This window comes from Vidua chalybeata, chromosome 7 (assembly GCF_026979565.1).
Source record: "Vidua chalybeata isolate OUT-0048 chromosome 7, bVidCha1 merged haplotype, whole genome shotgun sequence".
NCBI lineage: Eukaryota > Metazoa > Chordata > Aves > Passeriformes > Viduidae > Vidua > Vidua chalybeata.
This window is the reverse complement of record NC_071536.1, coordinates 24,619,173-24,640,144: the sequence shown is the minus strand read 5'-3', so window position 1 is coordinate 24,640,144 and position 20,972 is coordinate 24,619,173. Positions and strand designations below refer to the sequence as shown.

The 20,972-nt window shown below is 41.6% G+C and overlaps 1 protein-coding gene across 5 annotated transcripts in view; it reads left to right on the top strand.

Moving 5' to 3' along the window:
- The first annotated feature begins 661 nt into the window (after positions 1-661).
- The window catches only part of SMARCAL1 (SWI/SNF related, matrix associated, actin dependent regulator of chromatin, subfamily a like 1), a 35,149-nt gene continuing 14,838 nt past the window's right edge, over positions 662-20,972 (top strand). For 2 of the 5 annotated variants that reach the window (XM_053947273.1, XM_053947272.1), the window contains exons 1-9: positions 978-1,112; positions 1,503-2,448; positions 3,134-3,184; positions 5,820-6,080; positions 7,258-7,308; positions 10,041-10,221; positions 11,162-11,312; positions 14,193-14,351; positions 16,102-16,167. In XM_053947273.1, the coding sequence (XP_053803248.1) occupies positions 1,086-1,112; positions 1,503-2,448; positions 3,134-3,184; positions 5,820-6,080; positions 7,258-7,308; positions 10,041-10,221; positions 11,162-11,312; positions 14,193-14,351; positions 16,102-16,167 (1,893 nt within the window). In that variant the 5' untranslated portion in view covers positions 978-1,085. The other 3 variants (XM_053947276.1, XM_053947275.1, XM_053947274.1) reach the window with 3 other exon arrangements.

The following is a 20,972-nucleotide window of genomic DNA, read 5'->3' as shown; positions in this document are numbered from 1 at the left end:
ATCAGACATTGGAATGGGCTGCCCAGGGAGGTGGTGGAGTCACCATCCCTGGAAATGTTTAAGGAAAGACTGGAGGTGGCACTCAGTACCATGGTGGTGTTTGGGCATAGGTGAGACTCCATGATGTCAGAGGTCTTTTCCAGCCTACCATGGATATTCAAAAACGACAAAGCAGCCTTGCAATGCCAGCTGCTGCTCCTAACCCCCAGGGGCAGACTTCTTCCTCACTGCAGACAAGTGCCGCCACCCGTTCTCACACACCAGCTCCACTGCTGACTCCCCGCTCGGTCACCATTCACAACAGCGCACATCGGCGTGCCAGACCCACACACCAGGGGCAGCCAGCGAGGGGGTCCGCCCCGGCCGTACAGCACTGGTGCTGCCTGGGGCAAGGCTTCAACCAGGGGCCGGCTGCAGAGTCCCGCACGCCGTACGGGGCCTGAGCGGTGGCGGGGCCGGCCCCGGGGTCCCGGCTCCCTCCACGGAACGCCGCAACCCCAGCGCCCCCGAGATGGCGCTGCGACCGGAAGACTACATTCCCCAGCGCCCCGCGCGCCCCGCGCGCCGCTGTTATCTCTCGACGTGCTGTGCACTCCCGGCCGCTCGGTGCCGCCGGGCGGTGGCGCAGGGCCTGCTGGGAGCTGTAGTCCAGCGGCGGTGCTCTGGGCCGTGCCCGTCGGCGGTGAGCGGGCGGCGGAGCCTCCGGGGCGGGCGGGGAACAAGGCCTGACCTCCCGCGACGCCGGGGTGGTGGCGCGGGGGCCCGAGGGTCGGGGTGGGTCGGGACCTCCGTGGAGTTTGGGACGGGAGCCTGCCCGGCTTCTGGGAGAGCAGGGGGCAGAGGGTGAACCCCACCGCCCGCAGGAAGCTGAGGAGTGAAGGGGGCGGCCAGGACATGGGGCAGCGAGCGCATGGAGCGAGGCGGGCTGCTGGGAGAAGGCACGGGAGCCAGCTCCTCGCTTCTATTGGAAGGTCTGTGTCCTGCGAATGGATGCTTCTCGGGAGGAGTTGGCTCTGTCCTGTGGGGTTCAGCATGTGTCTGCCACGCTCTGTGAGATACCCAGGAACCGACGGTGAACAGGGAAGATGGGCATCGTCCCATCTTTGCTAAAGGTGCCCGAAATAGGACACGCTTCCACCATAGGCTGTGCAGGGATGTAATCCTTTGCCTCCATGTGCGTTCGCAGGGCTGGCTCTGCAGTGCAGGGTGTTACTATAACAATGCTTTGTTATTTTATTAGCTCTGCTGAGAATTGCAGAGAAGAGTACTCAGAACAGTAGTGGAATAGTTTTCTCCTTTTGCCATATGTTTTATCCATGCAGCACTGGCATGCAAGGCCTCATCAGTGTCTGTCACCATCTACTTGCTGATGATGGCTCAGCACTGATGTGACAACTTTGCTGCACTACTAGATTCATGTAGGATCAGTTACAGTAATACTCAACCACTAATAATACTAAGTTATCAATACAATAATAATTTGTTCTTTTTTTTCCCTGTAGACTAGCCTCTCTTCCTCTGAAGAAGCAGTTGCCTCTGTGATTAATTCTCAATGTAGTTTTGGTACGGATTTGTTGTTGGAATTGTTGAAGATGTCATCAGGCCTTACAGAGGAGCAAAAGAGAAGGATTGAAGAGAACCGCCGGCTAGCTCTGGCTAGGAGAGCAGAGAGGCTGGCAGCCCAGGGGGCTGGGCACGTGGGCATCGCTGCACCTCCGCAGAAAGGGCAGAGTCTGGGCAATCGGGGAAGCTCGAAGGAAGAAAACAATCATGTTGGGTTCGCCAGGCAGCACCGACAGAATCCAAACACGCCTGTGGAGCAGAAGAGCTGTCTCCAGAAAGGCTATAACCATTACCAACAGATGGCTGGCTCACTCAGAGAGCAGCAAAAGAGTTGTTCAGAGGACTCGGAACAAGCAAGTGGCCTAAAGCAGTTCCCTGCAATGATCCCGAATTCTCTGAGTTATTCCCATAAACATTACTTGGATGCTGGTAGTCAGGAACATGGACAACACACTTCAATTAATGGAACATTCCAGCAGCCCAAATGCTGCCCAGCTTTCAAAAACCCCACAGGACCACCTCATCCAAGACTGACTGACAATGAGCACCCTGATGGTAGTAAAGTTTTACAAACTCAGAACAAATCTGCCATTAAATATGTTTCACCACCAAGCAGTGCCACCCTGAGTGATTCAGAAATGCTGATAAACATAAACAGACCGACAGAAAGGGCAGGGGGAGGTTTTGTTTCTCAGGCCAGTGGTGGCATGCAGAAGCTGACCAGCTCTGCTGGTGGGGTCTCTACCTTTGAAGCTGCATCTCACAGGAAAGCAAATGTTACAAAAGGAAAATGCGTGAAATATGGGGAAGACCGATTCCAGGTTGAAATAGGGTACAATGCTGAACTTATTGCTGTGTTTAAGAAGGTACCAAGCAAAGCCTATGGTAAGAATTGTTTGTTTTCTGTTATCTCTGTATTAAATTGGGTTGAAGTTTTGACATCTGCTGTTATTGTAGTTGCTGCTTGCTCTTACCAGTGCACCTATTGCTGGGGTGGAATATGTGGCATTAATGGGGGATTAAAGAAGTAAATACAGATTAAATTGGATAGAAATTCTAGACATAAATAGCTTGATCTTGGATTTAGAAGTGTGAAGCCTTGCTTTATGAGCAGTGCTCTGAGAAGTTTAGTGGCAGCAGCTGGTCAGTTTGTTGGAAGTGAAGGAAGCAAAGTTATTCATAAACTGGGATGTGAAAATGCGTCACTTCAGCTATAGTTCAGAGTTATGAGCTGATTCTGTTTCCTGGGTTACAGAGAGCAGTGGAATCTCTCCCTTTTGTCTTTTTTCTGATCTTTTACCTTTATTTGTTATAGTCTATTTTTGTTTTCCCTCATGTGTTGCGGATCCCTGTGAATGGCTGTTGCATTCTTGTCTTAGTATTCATATTCCTCATGCATTTATCTGGTGTCATGTAGCTGTAAACTTGGGTATAACTGTTTTTCACATGTGTGGCAAAAATGTGTATGAGTAGATTGAATACTTTTACCTCGCATGAACATTTCGCGTCACCACTTTTTTTCTGCCCCAAATGATTCATATTCTGCCCAATTACTCTTGCCCTACTTTAGATCCTGCTACGAAAAAATGGAATTTCAGCATGAAAGATTACAGCAGTGTCTGTAAGTAAATGTTGAATGATAAAAAACAAGCGGAATCTTGACAACCCACCCCTCCTTCCCCTGCGTTCCATAGTTATTGTTGAGCTTTGTTAGTGTCTTAAGTAATAAAAGTAGTGCTACTTAAAAACACTGCACAACTTTTAGGCGTCTAGCTCATAACATTTTTCTGATACTTTGTAGTTGATTAGAAATAATTTAATTTTTCATGTAATCTAAATACCAAGCACAGGTGGCACTTTCTCTACCACTGAATTTTTCAACAACCAACAAGATCATGGGAAAATTATCGGCTGTGCTGGTACTTGTTTTGAATTTGTTTTGAAATCTGAGTGTATTCCAGTGGCTAATGCTTAATTTCTGGGTCCATTCATGTATTTTCTTTTTAAATAGCTCTTATATAAACACTTTCATTGTTCATTTTGTGTGTCAGAAAAGAATAAAGGGTAGTTCTCCAGGTTTTTGAGTGAGACTGAAAATGAATTTGCCTTTTTTTTTTTTTTTTTTTTTTTTTTTTTTTTTTTTTTTTAATAACAAGGATGGGTTTGTCTTTTTTTTCCTTCTCCTGTCATCTTATTCTGGAAAGATTGAGAGATTATAGAGGCAAACACTTCAGATGGGCTTTTCAGAAGCACACTGTACTGAAGTGAGTGATAAATCACTATTGATTTCAGTGGGAACAGAATTAGGCCTGTGTTGAGCACTTTAAAAAACCACGGTTGAGTGCTGGTATTTTAGCTTCCCATGTGGATTGCCACACATTTATAATTTAAATGCTGTTGGCTTGCTTGAAGTGTATCAAGTACAGATGAGAGCAGAGTCTCTGTACCAAGGAGCCTGCAAATGAAGAGAATGGTTTTTAGAAATAAAGCATTTTTCTTTAAAGCTATGAAATACCTGAGTACTCTGTGGAAAGTTCCTGTTCCCAAATGAAGACAGTATGTGACCAACATTGGCCTGTGAAATTGGGGAAAATAGCCTGAGAAAACGGAACTAACTTAAAAGGCCCTTGAAAATGTAAACCAATGTAAAGTGGAAACCAATTCTTTTTAAAGTTCCCACTTGTAATTTAGTTTTTCTGAATAATGTGATCCCATATCACCTTTTTTTTTCCTTTGTACTATAAATTAAACATGCATTCAAGCCTAGAAACAAATGTTGAAATAAAGGAGTAAAATATGCTTTTCCCCCCCTAATTTCTTTCAGTTTTAATTGTAGTGGTGACCTCTAACTACATAATGCTAAACCAGTAGCATTTAAAATATTTTGCTTGGTGCATTGGGAGGAGAAGGTGTAAATTGGTGTTTTTCAATCCCTCTAGTTTGAAAATTACTTTCAGTGGGTACTCTTAAACTTTTTATTTGGAGTAGAAATCTCAAATGCTTGGATTTATTCAGGAAGTCACTTATTTTAGAATAAGGTTGGATGATACCCAAATTATTTATTTAGTAATTGATTAGGGGGAAATTGCATGAATTTTTTTCTCCATTTTCACATCTTGACCACTAAACTTAAAGTTTGTACTTTTTTGTTGCATATCAGTTTTCTGGACTACTTAAAAAGAAGCAGAGAGGATCATGAAGTGCAGCTGAGTGCTCAAAGGACTGGATTCACCTGGATTTATTCTAAACATCTCCCAGAGAGGGGAAGTTGCCTTCCACAAGTACTTGAAGGCAGAGTGTGCTTAATGGTCCCCTGCTTTTGAGTCTAATGGACTCTGGAGATGTTCATGAATCTTTGTGTTACTGTAGTATCTGTGAGGTGGATGCTTGGGCACAAACGTCACTACTTTGGTGCTGTAAAAAGTACAAGAAAGAGTACTCCCATTCCTTAACCATCAGAGTTCAGTTATAATAATAAAGGCAACACATGGGTATAGGCTGGCAGAGAAACACAGGGATAAGTGGCATGTTTATTTCTGTGGATAGCTGTGTTCTCAGGCTAACATCTGTACAATGCTGTGTCCCTCCACTCTCCATGCCCTGGCATTGTGTCAGAGGCGATTGCTGGTGATGGGTAAGACAGGAGTGCAGATGGCTGGGTGGAAGTGCAAGTCTAACAGTAAGACACAGAATAAAGGGTAATGAACTTAAATTGTAATAAAAGAGATTTAGGAATTTGGACTAGATTCCTTCCTACAGCATTGTGAATACACAGCATTCCTCCTAGATGGATTGTCTACCAGCCATTGATGTGAGGCAGGAGGCAGATATTTTTAAATCCTTCTCCTTTGCTGTTTACAGAAACACCTTCCCATCTTTTCAGACACATGCTAGTGATCACCATGCCCCTGTCCCTGTGATTTTCTGAGTGAAAACACTGTAAGGCTGTGTGCAATTTACTGTTAAATGTGCTTCTGCAGATTGCTTGCCCTGGCCTAGGGAGCCACATTTTAGAATTGCTGACAAAGAGGGAGCTTAGTGCAATCACAATGCTGGACAGGCCCTTGTTCATTTACTATCACATGTTCCCTTTGCCCCTGCAGTATTCTCTGTGGAAAATCCCACCAACCTCCTCCTCCAGGCCATTGCTTTCTCTATTCTTTGTCCCTGTGAATGAAAGCAGGGAATCATCATTCCTTTTAAACTTGTGTGGGTTCTTTGTTATTAATTCTTTTCTGTATCTCTATTCTCCCTAGTGGAAGCAGCAAATCAAGTTTCATCAGTAATTCTGGCACCACTGGAAGGAAAAAATGTGGTTGGCTTGGCATCAGGCTCTCATTTTGTTGGCAGTGGGGTTGATGTGAAATCCCTCTTGAAGATGTGTAAGAACTGGAAGAAATCCTCAGCCCTTGTCAAAGGGAAGTGTGTGCTTATCTCTCGCTTGCGATTTGAGGTCGATATTGGGTATTCTGCAGAAGTGATTGGAGTGTTCAAAAAGATGGATTCCAGAAATTATGGTGAGTCTCCTGGTGTGTCTGCTTTTTAATAATGGCCTTGTTGGGGCTGTTCTTGCTTTACAGAAGAGAGGTTGTGACAGTACATCCCTCTGAAAGAGCATAAGAGAATGTGCTTTGGAGAAGACTTTAAAAGATCTAGTTTAGTGTTGTATCCATGTCCAGCACTTTATCCCATGGCAGAACATGTCCTTGGCCTGTTAGCTGAGTGGTATTTCAGATCTCAGCAAGATTACATTTACATTTACTGTAAATACTATAAATGAGGTGGGTTGTGTTGATAATTTGCTAGCAGTATGGAGACCATGCAAAGTTCTTGTCTTTATTATCAAATGCAGCTGGATGTTCTCTTACTTCTGCTTTACTGTGGTGTGTGGTGGCTGCAACTGCCTGAGCAGATTTAATTTACCAGGAGTTTTACCAATGTTTTCAAGGCAAGTGTAACTGTAGAACGCTTTTTACATTGGCATTCAGATTTCAATGGTAAATATAATTTTTTTTTCAATTGTAATTTGGGAAATGAGTCACAGTGATGAGGTGACATGCACAGTGTCACAGAATGTCAGTGACAGCATGGAGAAGAAATTCTGGAGCTCTCTATCTTTGGGCAGGGCCCACCTGGCTCACTGTGCCTTCACTTGACTCTGAATTCAGTCTTCTTTCCCTGGCTGTTGCACAGAGATGCTACCTGGGGATAAGCCTGCCAGATAGGTCTGGCATTGATGTTACATTTTGGATATTGATGAATTTCCTCCTGTACCCTCCTGAGCACTTTGACTCTAGGGTACAGAGGCACAACTGAAAGTGATTGTTTTACTGACTGAAGTCAGAGTTTGTTGGTTCACAAACAGAAACTGCACACACTCTGCATCCCTTCTTGCAGTGAAGAGAAAGTGGTTGCCAAAATCCTTGAGCAGATGGGTTCCTTAGGAGAGCTGATCTTATCTTGCTCTGGTGATACCACCATTTCTAGATGTGTGGTCATACTTTTAAATCTTCTCCAAACTAACTACTTAACATGACAGCAAACAGAGGAGAATTAATTTTGATAAAGGTAATAGGTCTTCTAAAATGGTTCTGAAATGCAGAGGATATAGGTAGATAGACATGTTCTTATGGACAGAGAATTCAGTCTTTTTTTAAAAGAGACTTATGACAGTGTTTGTTGTAACTATTGCAGATATGAATACCAGAAAGTGGAATTTCCTGCTGGAGGATTACCCCAAACTAAGTGAGTAGCTGTGTTCCTCCAGTGAAGGAGAACTTCCTGTGCATCAGTTTCTGTCTGTTGCCTTTTGCCTTTATCTGTGTAATGATGCTGAAACTGTGACTTGCCAAACTGAAATGTAAAACTGTGTTTTAGTATGTTTTTTTTTCCTAATAGATGCAACTTTGCAGAATAATCCAGTCTCTGTAGCGTGCTTCTAGCACATCTACTTCTTGAGTTTTTGTGTTTAATTAAGTTTATAGAGTACTTTGAGATGAATAGCATTACACAAGTCCTGTGTATTATAACTATTATTTATCATCCCAGGCAGCATGCTGTGTTTGCTTCGGTGCTTATGTCAGGGTTTGTGGCTGTGGAATTTGGTTGGGGTAAGTTTCAGAAGGATAATAAGCCAGGTGTTCTATGCACATCTTTAGGAAGTGTGAGTGTTTCAGAGCTGAAATGCTGTTTCTCAGAGTACTTGTTCTCCAGCATGGGCTCCTGCTTCCATGGGATACCGGAGTGCATTTAATAATTGAGTAAGTGCCTGCTTCTATGATGCATATCTTAATAACATTAGTAATGGTTGTAGGGCTGAAAGCCATGTGGTGGGGCAATGTAGGAAGGCCAGGTCTTGAAAACAAGTGAGTGTGTCTTGGAGTAGACTGTTATGAAACTGCAGGGTTGGAATGTTGACATTTCTGATTTTGGTGAGTGCTGATGATCGCTCACAATTTGGTCAAAAGGCCTTTTGTATGTGCAAAGGACCTGATCCTGTAGCATGTGCCAGGCAGCCTGAGCAGACACATCACCTCCTAGTCTGTCATAGGCTCAGTCATGCTGGCTGGGAGTTGTACACATTACATGAGGTGTTCAGAATCCCACAGATTTGAGGAAAGGAAAATAATTCCATGAATCTTGCAGAGTGTAATTTGTAAGGGCATTTGAGGATTCCAGCACGTGCCTTTTAGAGGAACAGCATTTGCTTTCTTGCCTGTTCATTTGCCTACATCAAAATTTAAAAAAGAGAATTTAGGCTGGTTGCCATTTCCAGCAGAGTGATCTGTTAGCTGGGAACTGTTTGTAGAGGTTAATGTCTCTTTGCCTAGTTGCTCAGTCATCTTTATATAAAGGTCACTTCACTAAAAACTGTCTGTTGGATGAATCATGCTGGTGGCAGATATATCTTAATCACTCTCCCAGCTCATGTACAGAACAATAGCAACAGAATTATCAGTGAGCAAATTGTAGCAATTATACTAGCACATAGCTCAGTCTGTGAGTGTAATAACAAGCTTGTGCTATTCATTGGATGGAAGAGTTCCTGCTATTGAAGAAGTATAAATTAAACCAGAGAGTTTAAAAAGTTTGGTCATTGCCCAACCACAAATGGAAATCTTTTCATATGTATATTTCTTGGAATTGCTTTCCCCCTTTATATGGCAGGGGTCCATCCTGCTGTTTTCCTCTTGGAGACAGCTGAAACAAAAATACCTAATTGGATTCTAGAGCATTTACTGCTGGTATAGTGAGTTCTTATTTTAGGTGTTTTTCCAAGCAGGATTTTTTTTGTCTTCTGGACTTCATACACAAACTGACTACTAGAGAAAAAAATGGAAATTGCTTCCTGCAATAGAAATTTGTGCACCTGCATTTGTGTTCCTAGGGTAGAGTTGTCTTTGATTACATATTCACTGGACAAAAATTATTAAATAAGTTTTCTTGGTTACAACTCACTGTGTGTTTAAAACTGGTGTTAATTTGCTTAGAAATTAACAATTGGATTAAAAAGAAACACTTCTATTTTGGGGGGATGGGATAGAGAGACTGCTGAAGGGGACTAAAATAAGGTCATCCAGGAGGAGAATTGGCTAGATGCTCTGATTGTTATGATGCATGGGTTGAAAAGATGAAGGCTCTGAGGTCTTGGCATAATGGATTCCGGGGATCCCTTTAGTTGAACTGGGAAGGTAGAGTTGTGAGGCTTCATGAGTGAAGGAACACTAGTATTGAGGAACTGAAGTGGCTGCCTGTAAGCTGCTTCTGTCCAGGGGAAGAGCAGTGGCCACCAGCTGAGCAGGGAGGTGCTGTAGGTCCTGAAGGATGGCTGTTGGAGTGCTGCTGGTGGTACAAGAGCTGTTTCTCAGAGGTTTGAGGTGCTTCCTGTTTTTTTACCCAGTGTGGTAAATAAGTGTGGTAAAGAGGAGGCAGAACCCAACTGTGTGAATTCAGGGAACGGGAGGAGAAGAGAGTTTTCAAAATTGAAGATGAATGATACCCTTCAGGTGACTGTTTTGGTAACTTTCTTCTGATGGTTTTGGTATGGTGGAAACCTCAGAGGTACAGAATCCCAAGGTCAAGATAAAGATGCCCCTGCTTTCTAGGCTTCAGGAGTTCTTTTTTTCAAATTTGTACTTCATTTCTGAGTAAAGTGTGCCCTAAGCTGCCCTCCAGCATGAATAATCCAGCTCCAGCTGTATTAGGAGCAATCGTCTCTGAATGATGGCATCAGAGTTTCAGTTTTTTATAATCAACTCTAAGTACGAGGGGAGGAGATGTGATTCATCATGTGGTTCTGAAATAGACTTCAGGGAAGAGGCCAGGCTAACACCTGTGCATGATGCCATGATTTCTGTGAGCTGTTTCAGGATAGGAAATTATATTTTTGACAAGGTTGAGGGTTGTGTCCTGACATCCATAATGGAAGTTGTGTGTATGTTGTTCCTTCAGATAATAAACTGCTCTGTTCTTTGCAGTGGAAGTGTTACTGAGCCTCGTGTCCGTAGAAGTGGAGCCACTGCCTGAAGCAGTAATTAAGACCTTTGCTGCTCAACTGCAGAGATCTCCATCACTGACAGACATTCCTGATGCTGACCTTTCAGTAGTGGACTCCAAAATTGTGACGAGCCTCATGCCCTTTCAGCGGGAAGGTGTGAAGTATGTCCTTTTTGCATGCTATTAAGCGCTAGTCCTTGTCTAGAATTGTGTAGTTTATATAGGTGCCCTGCTTGCCTTCTTGTCCATGGAGGGTTCTGCATTTCTCTAGAGTCTGGGTCTGTTATACTCTGGCACTTTGGGCTTTTGATTGTTTGGTATAGTATGGTTTGTTTGGGATTTGTTTTTTTTTAATTTTTTATAATTTTTTAAGTGACACATCTGTTTTATTTCAAGATAGAAAATTCATCATGAGTCAGGTGGAAAGTAGTATTTTACTAGTCTAAAAAATTGATCAAATGATACATCTCTGATCTCCCTCTTGTGATTCAGTATGTACATATTTGTCATATGATTTTTTATTTTGTAAGGTAATTTTTTTTCCAAGTGCATCTCTTCTGTTGTTGTTTTCTGAATATTAAATATGCATGGGAAGGGACCAGGAAATGAGACCCAAGCCTTAAAACATTTAAAATTACTAATTATATGTACAGATAAAACTTTAAATGTCCCTGTTCCCATCATATATGATTATTAGTTGTTAATTTCAATATGCAGTCCAGGAGAGTCTGTACTTAATGATCTTTAATTACTACTGTTTTTAGTAATAATTTCTTAGCCAGAATGAACTCTGGAACACAATGTGAGTAATATCATGGAAAAACTGCTTTAAATAATTGTAAGGTCTTGAGACTACATCTCATATGAAATCAAAACCTCTAAGAACTGAGCTGAACCACTCTGTTCAGGAGTTTCCAAACATTGAGAGATTTGTGAGAGTTGCTCCCTTGTATGAAGACTAAGAGAGAAAATCCAGGTTTACTGAAGAGCCTCGATCACTTCCAGGGGATCCACATTAGAGGCTCAGTCATGACTTGTGCTGTCTTGGTTGCCAGATAGTAACCCATTTCTTGACTCTTCTTTCCCTCTCTGTTTTCCCCAGTTTTGCAATTTCCAGAAATGGACGTTTGCTCCTTGCGGATGACATGGGCCTGGGCAAGACCATCCAGGCCATCTGCATTGCTGCCTATTACCAGCAGGAATGGCCCTTGCTGGTGGTCACTCCTTCTTCTGTGAGGTTTACATGGGCAGAGGTACTGTGGGCTTGGCCGTGTGCACGGGGTCAGTAAAGAGCCTGTGTGATGGTCAGGCGGTATTGTGCTTTGCAAAAGTTAAACTTCTAAATGTATTAAGGCAAAGAAACAAAAAAATGTACTGATTTAGAAACTTCATGGTGGGAGATTCCTTGGCGTTGACTGTATGGTATATGCCAAAATTTTCTTAATTGGCTGATTTTCTTTTTGTAGTCCAGCTGATCTGTTGGGAAAGGGGACAGCTAGAGAAAGTGTGCCCTCTGACCCTCTGTTAACTTTTCCCCTGCAAGTCAGTTGGCTCCAAGGGGGCATTTTACTCATCAGTGTCAAAGATAATAGTTTCATTCAAGCAATTGTCTTGTATTCCAGCCCCTAGCAGTATTTGCCAGTTCCTTGGCTGGAACAGAGGCCCAGATGCTGAGATTCTCCATTCTGTTCAAAAGGCTCCATTATCATCATCATTAAGTGTTTGTCATAATATGTCTTTTGGCCTGTCCAGTGTATGCTGCTGACTCCTCTGAGTCCTTTATCAATGTTGGTCAAAGCCCAAAAAAGCTTGTATGGTTGAGAAATGTGTCTTGAAATAAATCACTGCCATAGTTTGTACACTGAGGCTGTTGGGTTGCCATAGGCTAGTGAAATGTTCACTGTGGGAGAAAAAGGTGAGCCAGAGCTCTTAGATCAGTAAATTCTTTCCAGAGAAGGAGGAGGTGGAAGTTTAGCTTTTCCTGGAGTATGGCATTGATGAGAAAAGTATTGATTTGGATTTACTGTTTTTTGCTATAACCAGGTTGTTAGAGCATCTTGATGTGTGTCTTAATATCCAGTAGTGCAACAAAATGCAGGGTGAAAAGAAGATAGTTTTTTTAGTGAGAAAGGGAGTGATGATCTCAAGGTCTATAGACCTGTAGGACAGCACCTAACCTGAATCCATCGCTTCTGTGGGATATCTACCAGGAACAATTTGGGCCTAGGTTTCCTGAAGTATTGACCAACTGCAAATAAACTTCTACATTCTGCTTCAGGAGATTTAAGAAATATGAGGCATTTTGGTCTTGTTGTTTTGTTGTTTTGTTGGGGTTTTTTTTGGTTTTTTTTTTTTTTAATTTGAGTGCTTCATTTCTTCCTTCCCCTACTCCCAACTGTCCAGGAGGTTCTTGTGGGAGATGTTTCATTAGGACATTTGCTTTAGAGATCTGGTTGATTTTGTGAACATGTGATGGATGCAGAAGAAAAATGTGTCTCAGAAATTCAGTAGTTGAAATTTATTATAGTCTGTAATCTGTTCAATTCATTCTTGTACAGGTCTGTTGTACTGTAATGGTACAAGCTTTTGTGATGTCTCTGGTACCAAATCAGCAGAAATTTTCTTCATCTTAGCGATATCAGTGTTCTGTTTTGGCTTTCTGTGCTCAGGCCACTGAGTGATTTTATAGTCAAGGTGCCATGGGAAGGGGCAAGGTACCCTTGGGTCAGAAGTGTTGCACCCACATGCATTTAGAGTTCAGCATTGAAACTTAAATAATTAACAGGGTAGTTTCATAGCACTTCTTGTGGACTAAGGTCTGCACCCTCTGAAAATTCAGGATCAATTTTATGGTGTAAATTAGTCATATACCTTTATAAAAGGAGAGGGCAGTACAGTAAGTTTCCAGGTACTTTCCTTTTGCTGCCACCTTTGTCTTAAATTTTGACATGGTGTCAAGCACATATTTTTTGGTTGGTATCTAACCTTGCCTGCACGTTCACTCATTTGGTGGTGCTTTCAGTCAGTGGAGAAGGATAGTTCATTGTTACTTTGACATACTGACAAAAGTGAGAAGCTCGCTTTGAGCTCCTCCTGCTGCTGCCTGAGGTTGCTGAACAGTGGAGAGGAATGCTTGTGGTTGGGGGATTTCAACAGGCAAAGCTCCTAGACACAGAGATGCCATTTCCCATCACCATTTGGTTACATTTCTTTAGGGACCAGATCCTGATGGGCCCAGACAGTTTTCTGCAGAGCAACATCAGCAGAACTCAAATGTTGCAGAGAGCTTGGTGTCACTGGGGACAGAATTACAAGGGAAATGGTGGGAGGTCTGGCTAACAGATGGGTTTGGGGGAGGATATCTTGCTCTGGTGTGTGGAGCATTTCAAGAGGTTGATTGAATGACAATTACCACATGAATTTCAGCTGCTGTCATAGAGCAGCTGGTGTGTTGTCAACTTGATCTTTTCATTTTGGTTTTGTTTTTTTTGGTTTTGGGTTTTGTTTTTTTTTTTTTTTTTTTTTGGTGGAGTTTTTAAGAAGAGGAGGTAGTGGAAGAGTTTTGTTCATCTGGATGAGTTGTACTTCACCCTCACCATGGAGTAAACATTGCTATAATCATAGATGTTTACTGCTTAGAAGTCTGTGTTTCACAACTATAGGTTTCCTGTTGAGTGGGAAAACTAAATTTCCCTGTAAGCAGTGGTCACTGGTCACTGGCTCTGAGCATAGCAGGTACCTTTCTCAGGAGGTCATGTGTATTTCCACCAAAGATCAGATTTTTGTTTGGGTTTTTGGGGTATTACTGGGGTTGGTTTGTTTTTCTTTTGTTTGTTGGTTTGTTTTTGTTTTTTTTTTCCAGTAAGAAGGAATAGGGTTTGAACTTTCCTTGCTGTGTAAAATAGATATTGCCTTGTAGCCTGAGTTCTGTTCTTGATGCTCCCCTTACCAAGGAGGTTGCTTACCATGGGAAGGCTGCTTACCCTTACTGTGCTCCAAAGTGATGTCTCATGGTGGATGGGGGGGGGGGTCCATGTTCTAAGTATTCATGAGGATGTTCTGTGTAGTGCTTTGGGATCTTGACAAAGAAGATAAGCACCAGAATGCAATTAATTTCTTTCCTCTTCCTCCAGGCATTTCACAGATGGCTTCCATCCTTGAGTCCAGGAAGCACCAATGTCATAGTGAGTGGGAAAGACAACCTAACAGGAAGCTTGATCAACATCATCAGTTTTGATCTCCTCAGCAGGATGGACAAGCAACTTAAGAGCACATTCCAAGTAGTTATTGTTGTAAGTGGTACATGAAAATTTTCAAGTCAATTGTATGCTGCAAATGGGGTAGCCTTTGTACAGCAAAGAAGTGTGAAACTGGCCTTATTTAGGACTGAGAGTATCTTGCACTTGTGGCTGTGATCTCAACTGTCTTCATGAGTACAAGCAGGAGGTTTCTCTGAAACATTTTGAAATAACTAGTGGAGTTGAATTCCTTTGTGATTCCTAAGGCTGTGTTTTCCCTTTTACTGGTTATGGTGCCTCTCTGATTTCATTGTGCTTGGTCATGTCCTCTGCAGGAGAGAAAAGTGTTTAATGTGGTGTGTCAATACAGTAGTCATGGAATTGTATCTTTTTAAGTCTTGGACTTCAGGGTGGTGTTAGTGTTTATCCAGTAAACCAGATAACCTTTCAACATCAAGTATGTGGGTAAAGCATAAAAAAAAAAATCTCCCTTAGCTTGTGCTCCACTGACAATCTGCATTAAGCCTTCTTTGATCATTTGTATAGTTTCTTTCATAAATTACTGCAAATTCCAGTTTTTATCTTTTTACAGAGCCACAGTACATGGCATTTTTCTGGATTTCAGTTACTAAAAATTGAAAACATCATGTTTCAAATCCAGCTTGGCTCAATAGAGAGCAAAAGTGTATATGTAGCTTACTATGAGTATTTGATGTTCTCAGTCTAGTTTTCAGCATACACACACCTGCTCAAAGATCATGACAACTGGAACATATTAATCTTTCTGTTTCTCAGCATCAGATGGGAATGTGGTAATAGGTGGAGTTCTTTGGAGACCAAGCTACTCATGGGGGAACTGATAATTTTCATTTTTATTTTTGTCTCCTACACACACTCTGACTAAACATTCTGTCGAGGTGGAAATGCAGATTATTATATTTGTAGGCTTGAGACTACTGCCTTGGAACGTTTAACCAGCCCTGAACTGGTGGATGTTTTTTCTTTGTGTTTATATGTTCAAATTTGGACCCTTGGTAGTTTTTTACAGACGAGAGTAGTCTTACTGCTTGCTGAGCTTTCCTGCTTTTTCTTCTGCTCTTCTTTTGGTGACTGGGAAAATTAATGTAGCTTATTTGTTATTTAGGAGGTAGAAGGCTGTGTCTGAGAGGCTAAGCAGTTACATTGTCTTTACATGCTTGTTTCTTCACACATGGAAAGATGAGAATATACCCTTGGAGGGTGCCAGCAGCTTTTTGTGCCTTAAATTCTACCTTACTACTGCAGTAGAAGTGAAGCCCATTTGAGGGTCTGAAGTAGGAGACTATTACCCACCTGGTGAGCCCTATCAGCAGAACAGTTGGATCTTAATTAGATTTCTTTTTTCCTTATCATTTGCATTAACCCCTTATTAAGGCAACTGGCACTGTATAGGCCTCCTATGTTTGCTGCATTTAAAAGACACATAAGGGCAAATGAGTATCAGTTATGGAAATAATACTCCTCTTTCTCCTTCCCTCTCCAGCCCCCTCTACTCACTTTTGTTTTGGTGCTCAATTATGATTCATGCCTACAATGTTTGATTTTTGTTCTGTTTGCTTTCAGCTGCAGGTTTGAGTGCAGGAAGCCTACTACTCTGCATCCTGTCTTTTTGTTTAGAATTTGATGTAACTATCCCAATGCCTGAAATATCCTGAATGAAAGGCCTGTAATACTAGATAGCTGAGAATTCTGGGAATTTGTTCCGTGACCTGCATTTGGACTATGGATCTGAACTGACTTTGCTTTCCTGCTTGTTTTGTTTCAGGATGAATCTCATTTCCTGAAGAACACAAAAACTGCACGCTGCCAAGCTGCCATGCCTCTACTCAAGGTGTGTAAGCTGGGTGCCAAAGCTCTGACTGCTAACCTCAGGCTCCTGGGGCAGTGTTGCTCCACTTACCAGGTTTAGGAGCCCGCAGCTGAATTCTTTAGGTGTGTAAGGGGAATTTGAAGTAATATTCTAGATCCAAGACTGAAATTTGGCTTTACCACTTGTTTCCATACAAGTATTAGATGGTAAAACCTAACAAAACAACTTCTAAGCTCAGTATAATTGTGGTACTGCCACTGATGAGTTCTGTGATGACAGGGAAAAGGGAATGTCAGAACTTACTGAATGTATTCAGGGAGAGTAGACAGGATGTAGTGGTGTCAAAATAGCTTGTTAGATGAAAATAATCATTATCAGTTACTTCTTGGCACACAAATTGTTGCTGCATGTCAGAATGGCATTGCCTAGGGCCCTTCCCTAGTTTTAGGGTTCTAGGCTGTTACTGCAGGCTTACAATGTATTTGTGTGGCCGGGGCTTAGGAGCATTGCTGCTGGTTACATGTACAGAACTACTGGGAAATGGCACAATGTGAGGTTAGTGGGACAAGTGGCTCACAGAAGGGAGGCAATGGTCAATTATAAAATACCAGGAGAAATGTAACTTCTAATGTTTGCCTGTTGTCCTGGGATGAAAGAATCAAACTCACCCTGGTAGCCTCTAACTGATACAGATTAAAGTTATGGGTAGTTTCTAGACACTGCAGGGTCCTTACATTGGAAGAAGGTAGATGCAGTTCCTCTTCAATTCACCAACAGTATATATAAAGAGAAGATCTGATCTGTGATGGCTTTATAGCAACCACCTTTAATATGCAAGATTCTTAATGGCTTGCTGAAGATGGTTGTCCTTGAATAACTTGGTTGTTCTCCTTAAAAGCCTGACTCGTGTCTTCTCTTTGGTTTTCAAATCACTTCAGGCTTTTAATGTTTGGAAGCTTAAGTAGGAGGTCCAATTCTGTGAGCAGTTTGAAAAACAGTAATTAGGGTGTATGTCTGAAAATTGTGGAAAATAACAAATTCGCCCTCATTTTGAGCAAAATGCTCAAAAAAACAGCCTCATCCTTTGCTATTTGAAGCTTTCTAAGGATCAGCTTGTCAAAATTATTTGCAGGCTGGAAGATATGAGAGTGAAAGATGGTAGCTGTTAGGCAGAGGTTAATTGCCTGTATGCACTTCCTGAGAATTTACAGTTTTAGGCTGTCACATCACTGGTCTTAAAGAATTGAGAACTGATGCTTCTGTAACTGAATTTCAGTCTTCTGAAAGCATTAAGAGTTTCATATTCATATTGTGCATTATCTCACCTGCAATGAGCATGCAGTACCAGATGTTTTGTGTTAGAATGTTCAGGTAAATTCTGTTTGCCTGGTTGCTGACTAAAATTTCTGAAGTATTTGCTGTAATAGCCATTTTTCCTCTCTCCTTGCTTTCCAACATAGGCATTTTGCTCTAAAACAATCCCCTTTGGCAGCTGTGTCTTCAGTGCCTAGTGAGTGATGCTGTGGTCACTTCTGGCACAACACATCACACCAATATTTTTGTATTTGAAAGAACTGCCAAAATATCAGGAGCTTTCATCACTTAAATACTAAATCTAGCAACTATACTATGTGATACTTATAGTAATTAGCCAGTGGGGTAGAAATGGGAGTATTTTCATTGTTTTACATGATACCCTGAAATTACTGAATAAGAGGTGTGGTTAAACATGCTGCTGAGGATAATGTTCTTGCCTTCTCTACGTTAAAAGGATTTGCATAGCAGTAGGGCTCTTAAAAGAAAACAGAAAAAGGTGTAGCTGTAGGCAAGTCCTTGAGAGGTAAACTGCTTCTGGTACCCCAGTCCCTACCTTACGGTTACAGTGTGCAGCTGTGCCAGTGCTGTAACCAGAGCCCCTGGAGCTAATGCATGCCTTTGTCTACCTTCTGAGCATTGCCACTTCTAACTGTTAGCGTAATACTGCTTTAAACTATTTGAAATTGCCATAGTTGCTGCTATTTCCTATGAGGATCTCAGTGCCCTAAAGCATAAAAGCTTGAACTGAGTTTTAGGGACCAAAAAAAAAAGAAACCTACTTAAGAAATGTGATCCTTGGTCCTTACATGCTACAAAGACTTATGAGTCCATAATGACGCTGAGCAGATCTAAGTTAAGTTAAAATGTTTTGGAGACAGAAGTGTTTTTCAGTTCTATCCATACTTAATTTCTTTTATCGTGATAGAATCTGCTCTTTTGACATCTCCATTTGAATAATAAATGAAATACAAAAGTTGTTGCAAGTGTTTATACAGAACTGCACAATAATTGGATTAAATTGGTGGACATACCTTGGATTTTAGTTTCTAATTTGTCTTGTTAGATAGCCAAACTGAATCTCCACCTCTCAAATCTTTATCTCATTGTTACAGCATTTAAAGCCTTATTTTAGTTTTTATGTCTGATATTGACCTGTTTTCAAAATGAAGTGGTGTTTTTAGCCACTCAGTCATAATTCATCTTTTCCCATTCTCTTGTAGAAATTGCAGAGCACGTGTGGTGTGGAATTGTCAAGCAAAGCCATGTATTAAACATGTCACCTAAGTTTGCCACTTGGGGATTTTTAGACATCTTTTTAATAGTAACAAAAGCTGCAAATTTTGTGTGTGCAGCATTCAGTATCTTTTCTGACATATTTAGCTGCTACCCTGGCAGAGATTCAGAAGAGTTTTACTTGAGACAGAGGAAGGAATTTTGTAATGGCTGCATGTATGCAGTGGCTGTGCCTGCTGCCCCATGGCTTACCCCAGGTTGTCATTAGTTTAGAGTAAATATATAGACACGTTATGCCAAATTTACTGTTAGTGGACAGAACTTTGAGAGGAACTTAAAATTGCATGAACAGTAAGATAGAGTGAAACAGCAGCAGCAAGATGTTTAGGCCATATATCTTATTCCCTTCATGTTCCAGTGGATGTGCAAACTTTGGGTGTGCAGACTTGTAGAAGAGGGAGAATGCTTTGTCTGCCTAAGTGAAAGGAGGTGGTAGAGTTTGCACACAGTCTGTGTGCATCCTGCAGAATTATGGAGAAGGATGGATTGAAAGCTGTAGTAGAAAACAGTCCTTTGATGTTTGGTCATGTGGCAAAAATGCTGCTTTCAAAGTCAGCCAGCTTTCACACCAGCAGGTCTTGCCGGCAGCTGCCTGAGATTTGTCTCCAGCTGCAGCAGCTTTCACTGTACTCAGGGGCTAGAGGCTGCTGTGTTCAAAGTGGTCTTTGTGTCTTGTTTCCATGCACATCAAAGTGAGAATAGCTTCATACTGTTGGGCTGTAGTTGAGTCACCAAAGGCCTTGTTAGGCCTGGCATGTCCTTCCCCCTAATTCAAAGCTGTGTCAATTGGTAATAGGACCTACTTGCCATCTTGCTGTTTTCTGTAGTTTCATGTTTGGGACTAAGTTTTCCTAGGCATACTGACATTACTGGTTGTTCCCTTCACCTCTGCCCTGGATCTGCTTCCTCAGAGGCAGAAAGTGTCAATAGTGTTACATTTCTTGTAAGCATTCTATTTTTTTCTTCTAAGATTAGACTGGCTCAGAGACATAAACATAGGAGAGGGAGTATACATACTTCCAATATCCTTAAACCAGCAAAGCCTCAGGGATGTGGATGGAGAAGAAACAAACAAAACAAAAATTTTTCACTGATCTGTAGTGGGATCTCTTGGGTACCAGAGTGGAAAGGATTCTACTTTTTTTTGACCTGCCAAGGTGCTGCATGGTCTTTAATTCTTCTGTAATTGCATGGAATACTGCAAGGCATGGAAACTAGGGAAGGTCCCAATGGAAAATGGATGAGTTTTTTGGAAGCATGACAGTAAGTAGTGAAGAACTGCACTGGGAACTGATAAATAAAAGGTACTATCTAATAAAAAATTCCAGTGGCATTAAATGTTCTTATGGTCTTTGCGGTCTCTATGAGCATTGCTCTCCAACACATGGATAATATTACTAATTTGATTGTTCCCATTGAGCTGCCGTTCCAGTATACACATCCTGATGTTTGCAGGGTTAAGGGTCTTTGGTTTTGTTATGGGAGTCCAAATACACTGTGTAGCTGGAATCTAAACCTTTTATGCTTGTTGCCATAGAGCAACTTCAAAATAGTGGAGAGAAAAACAGGTCCATACTGAAGGTAGAAGGTGAGGAGGGAACACAAAAATTTCTATTTCTGTTGGGAAATAAACAGCAGCTGTCTTTGGGTTCTACATATCTGTATGGATTAGATAAATAAACCTTTCCTTATTGTCGCCTGCTGAGAGAAGGAACTTCATCTTGAAACTGAAGAAGCTGTGGGCCCTCGGCTTCATCTTCAGATCTGCTCTTACCTTCCAATTTTTTTTCCTTCTTGGAATAGGAAGGCTGTTTAATTTGTTTCAGCCATAGCTTATCACTGCTGTTTGATACACATTGTCTGTCTAGATGTCAGTTAACAATAGAAAAAGTATTTATATATTTTTTAAATAATTTTATTTTATGAAATGCAGAGCCCGATCTCTTGCCCAAGTAGAGAAACAGACTCCTGAAAGCAACTGCTACTCTTCCCCTTTACCACATCTTCTATTTCATCAGGTGATTATTTTATTATGGTCCCTCTCAGATTTTTCATTTTTCAGAATAAGCTGTTCTTAAGCTAAGCAGTTTAAAATGACACAGTAAGCAAAAACTGGGGACACGAGTAAATGTACAGCCAGAACCAGCCACACTTATTTTTAAAAGTATGTCAGTCTGATAGCATATGGCAGAGCTCCTGCTGGGAAATCCATTTAA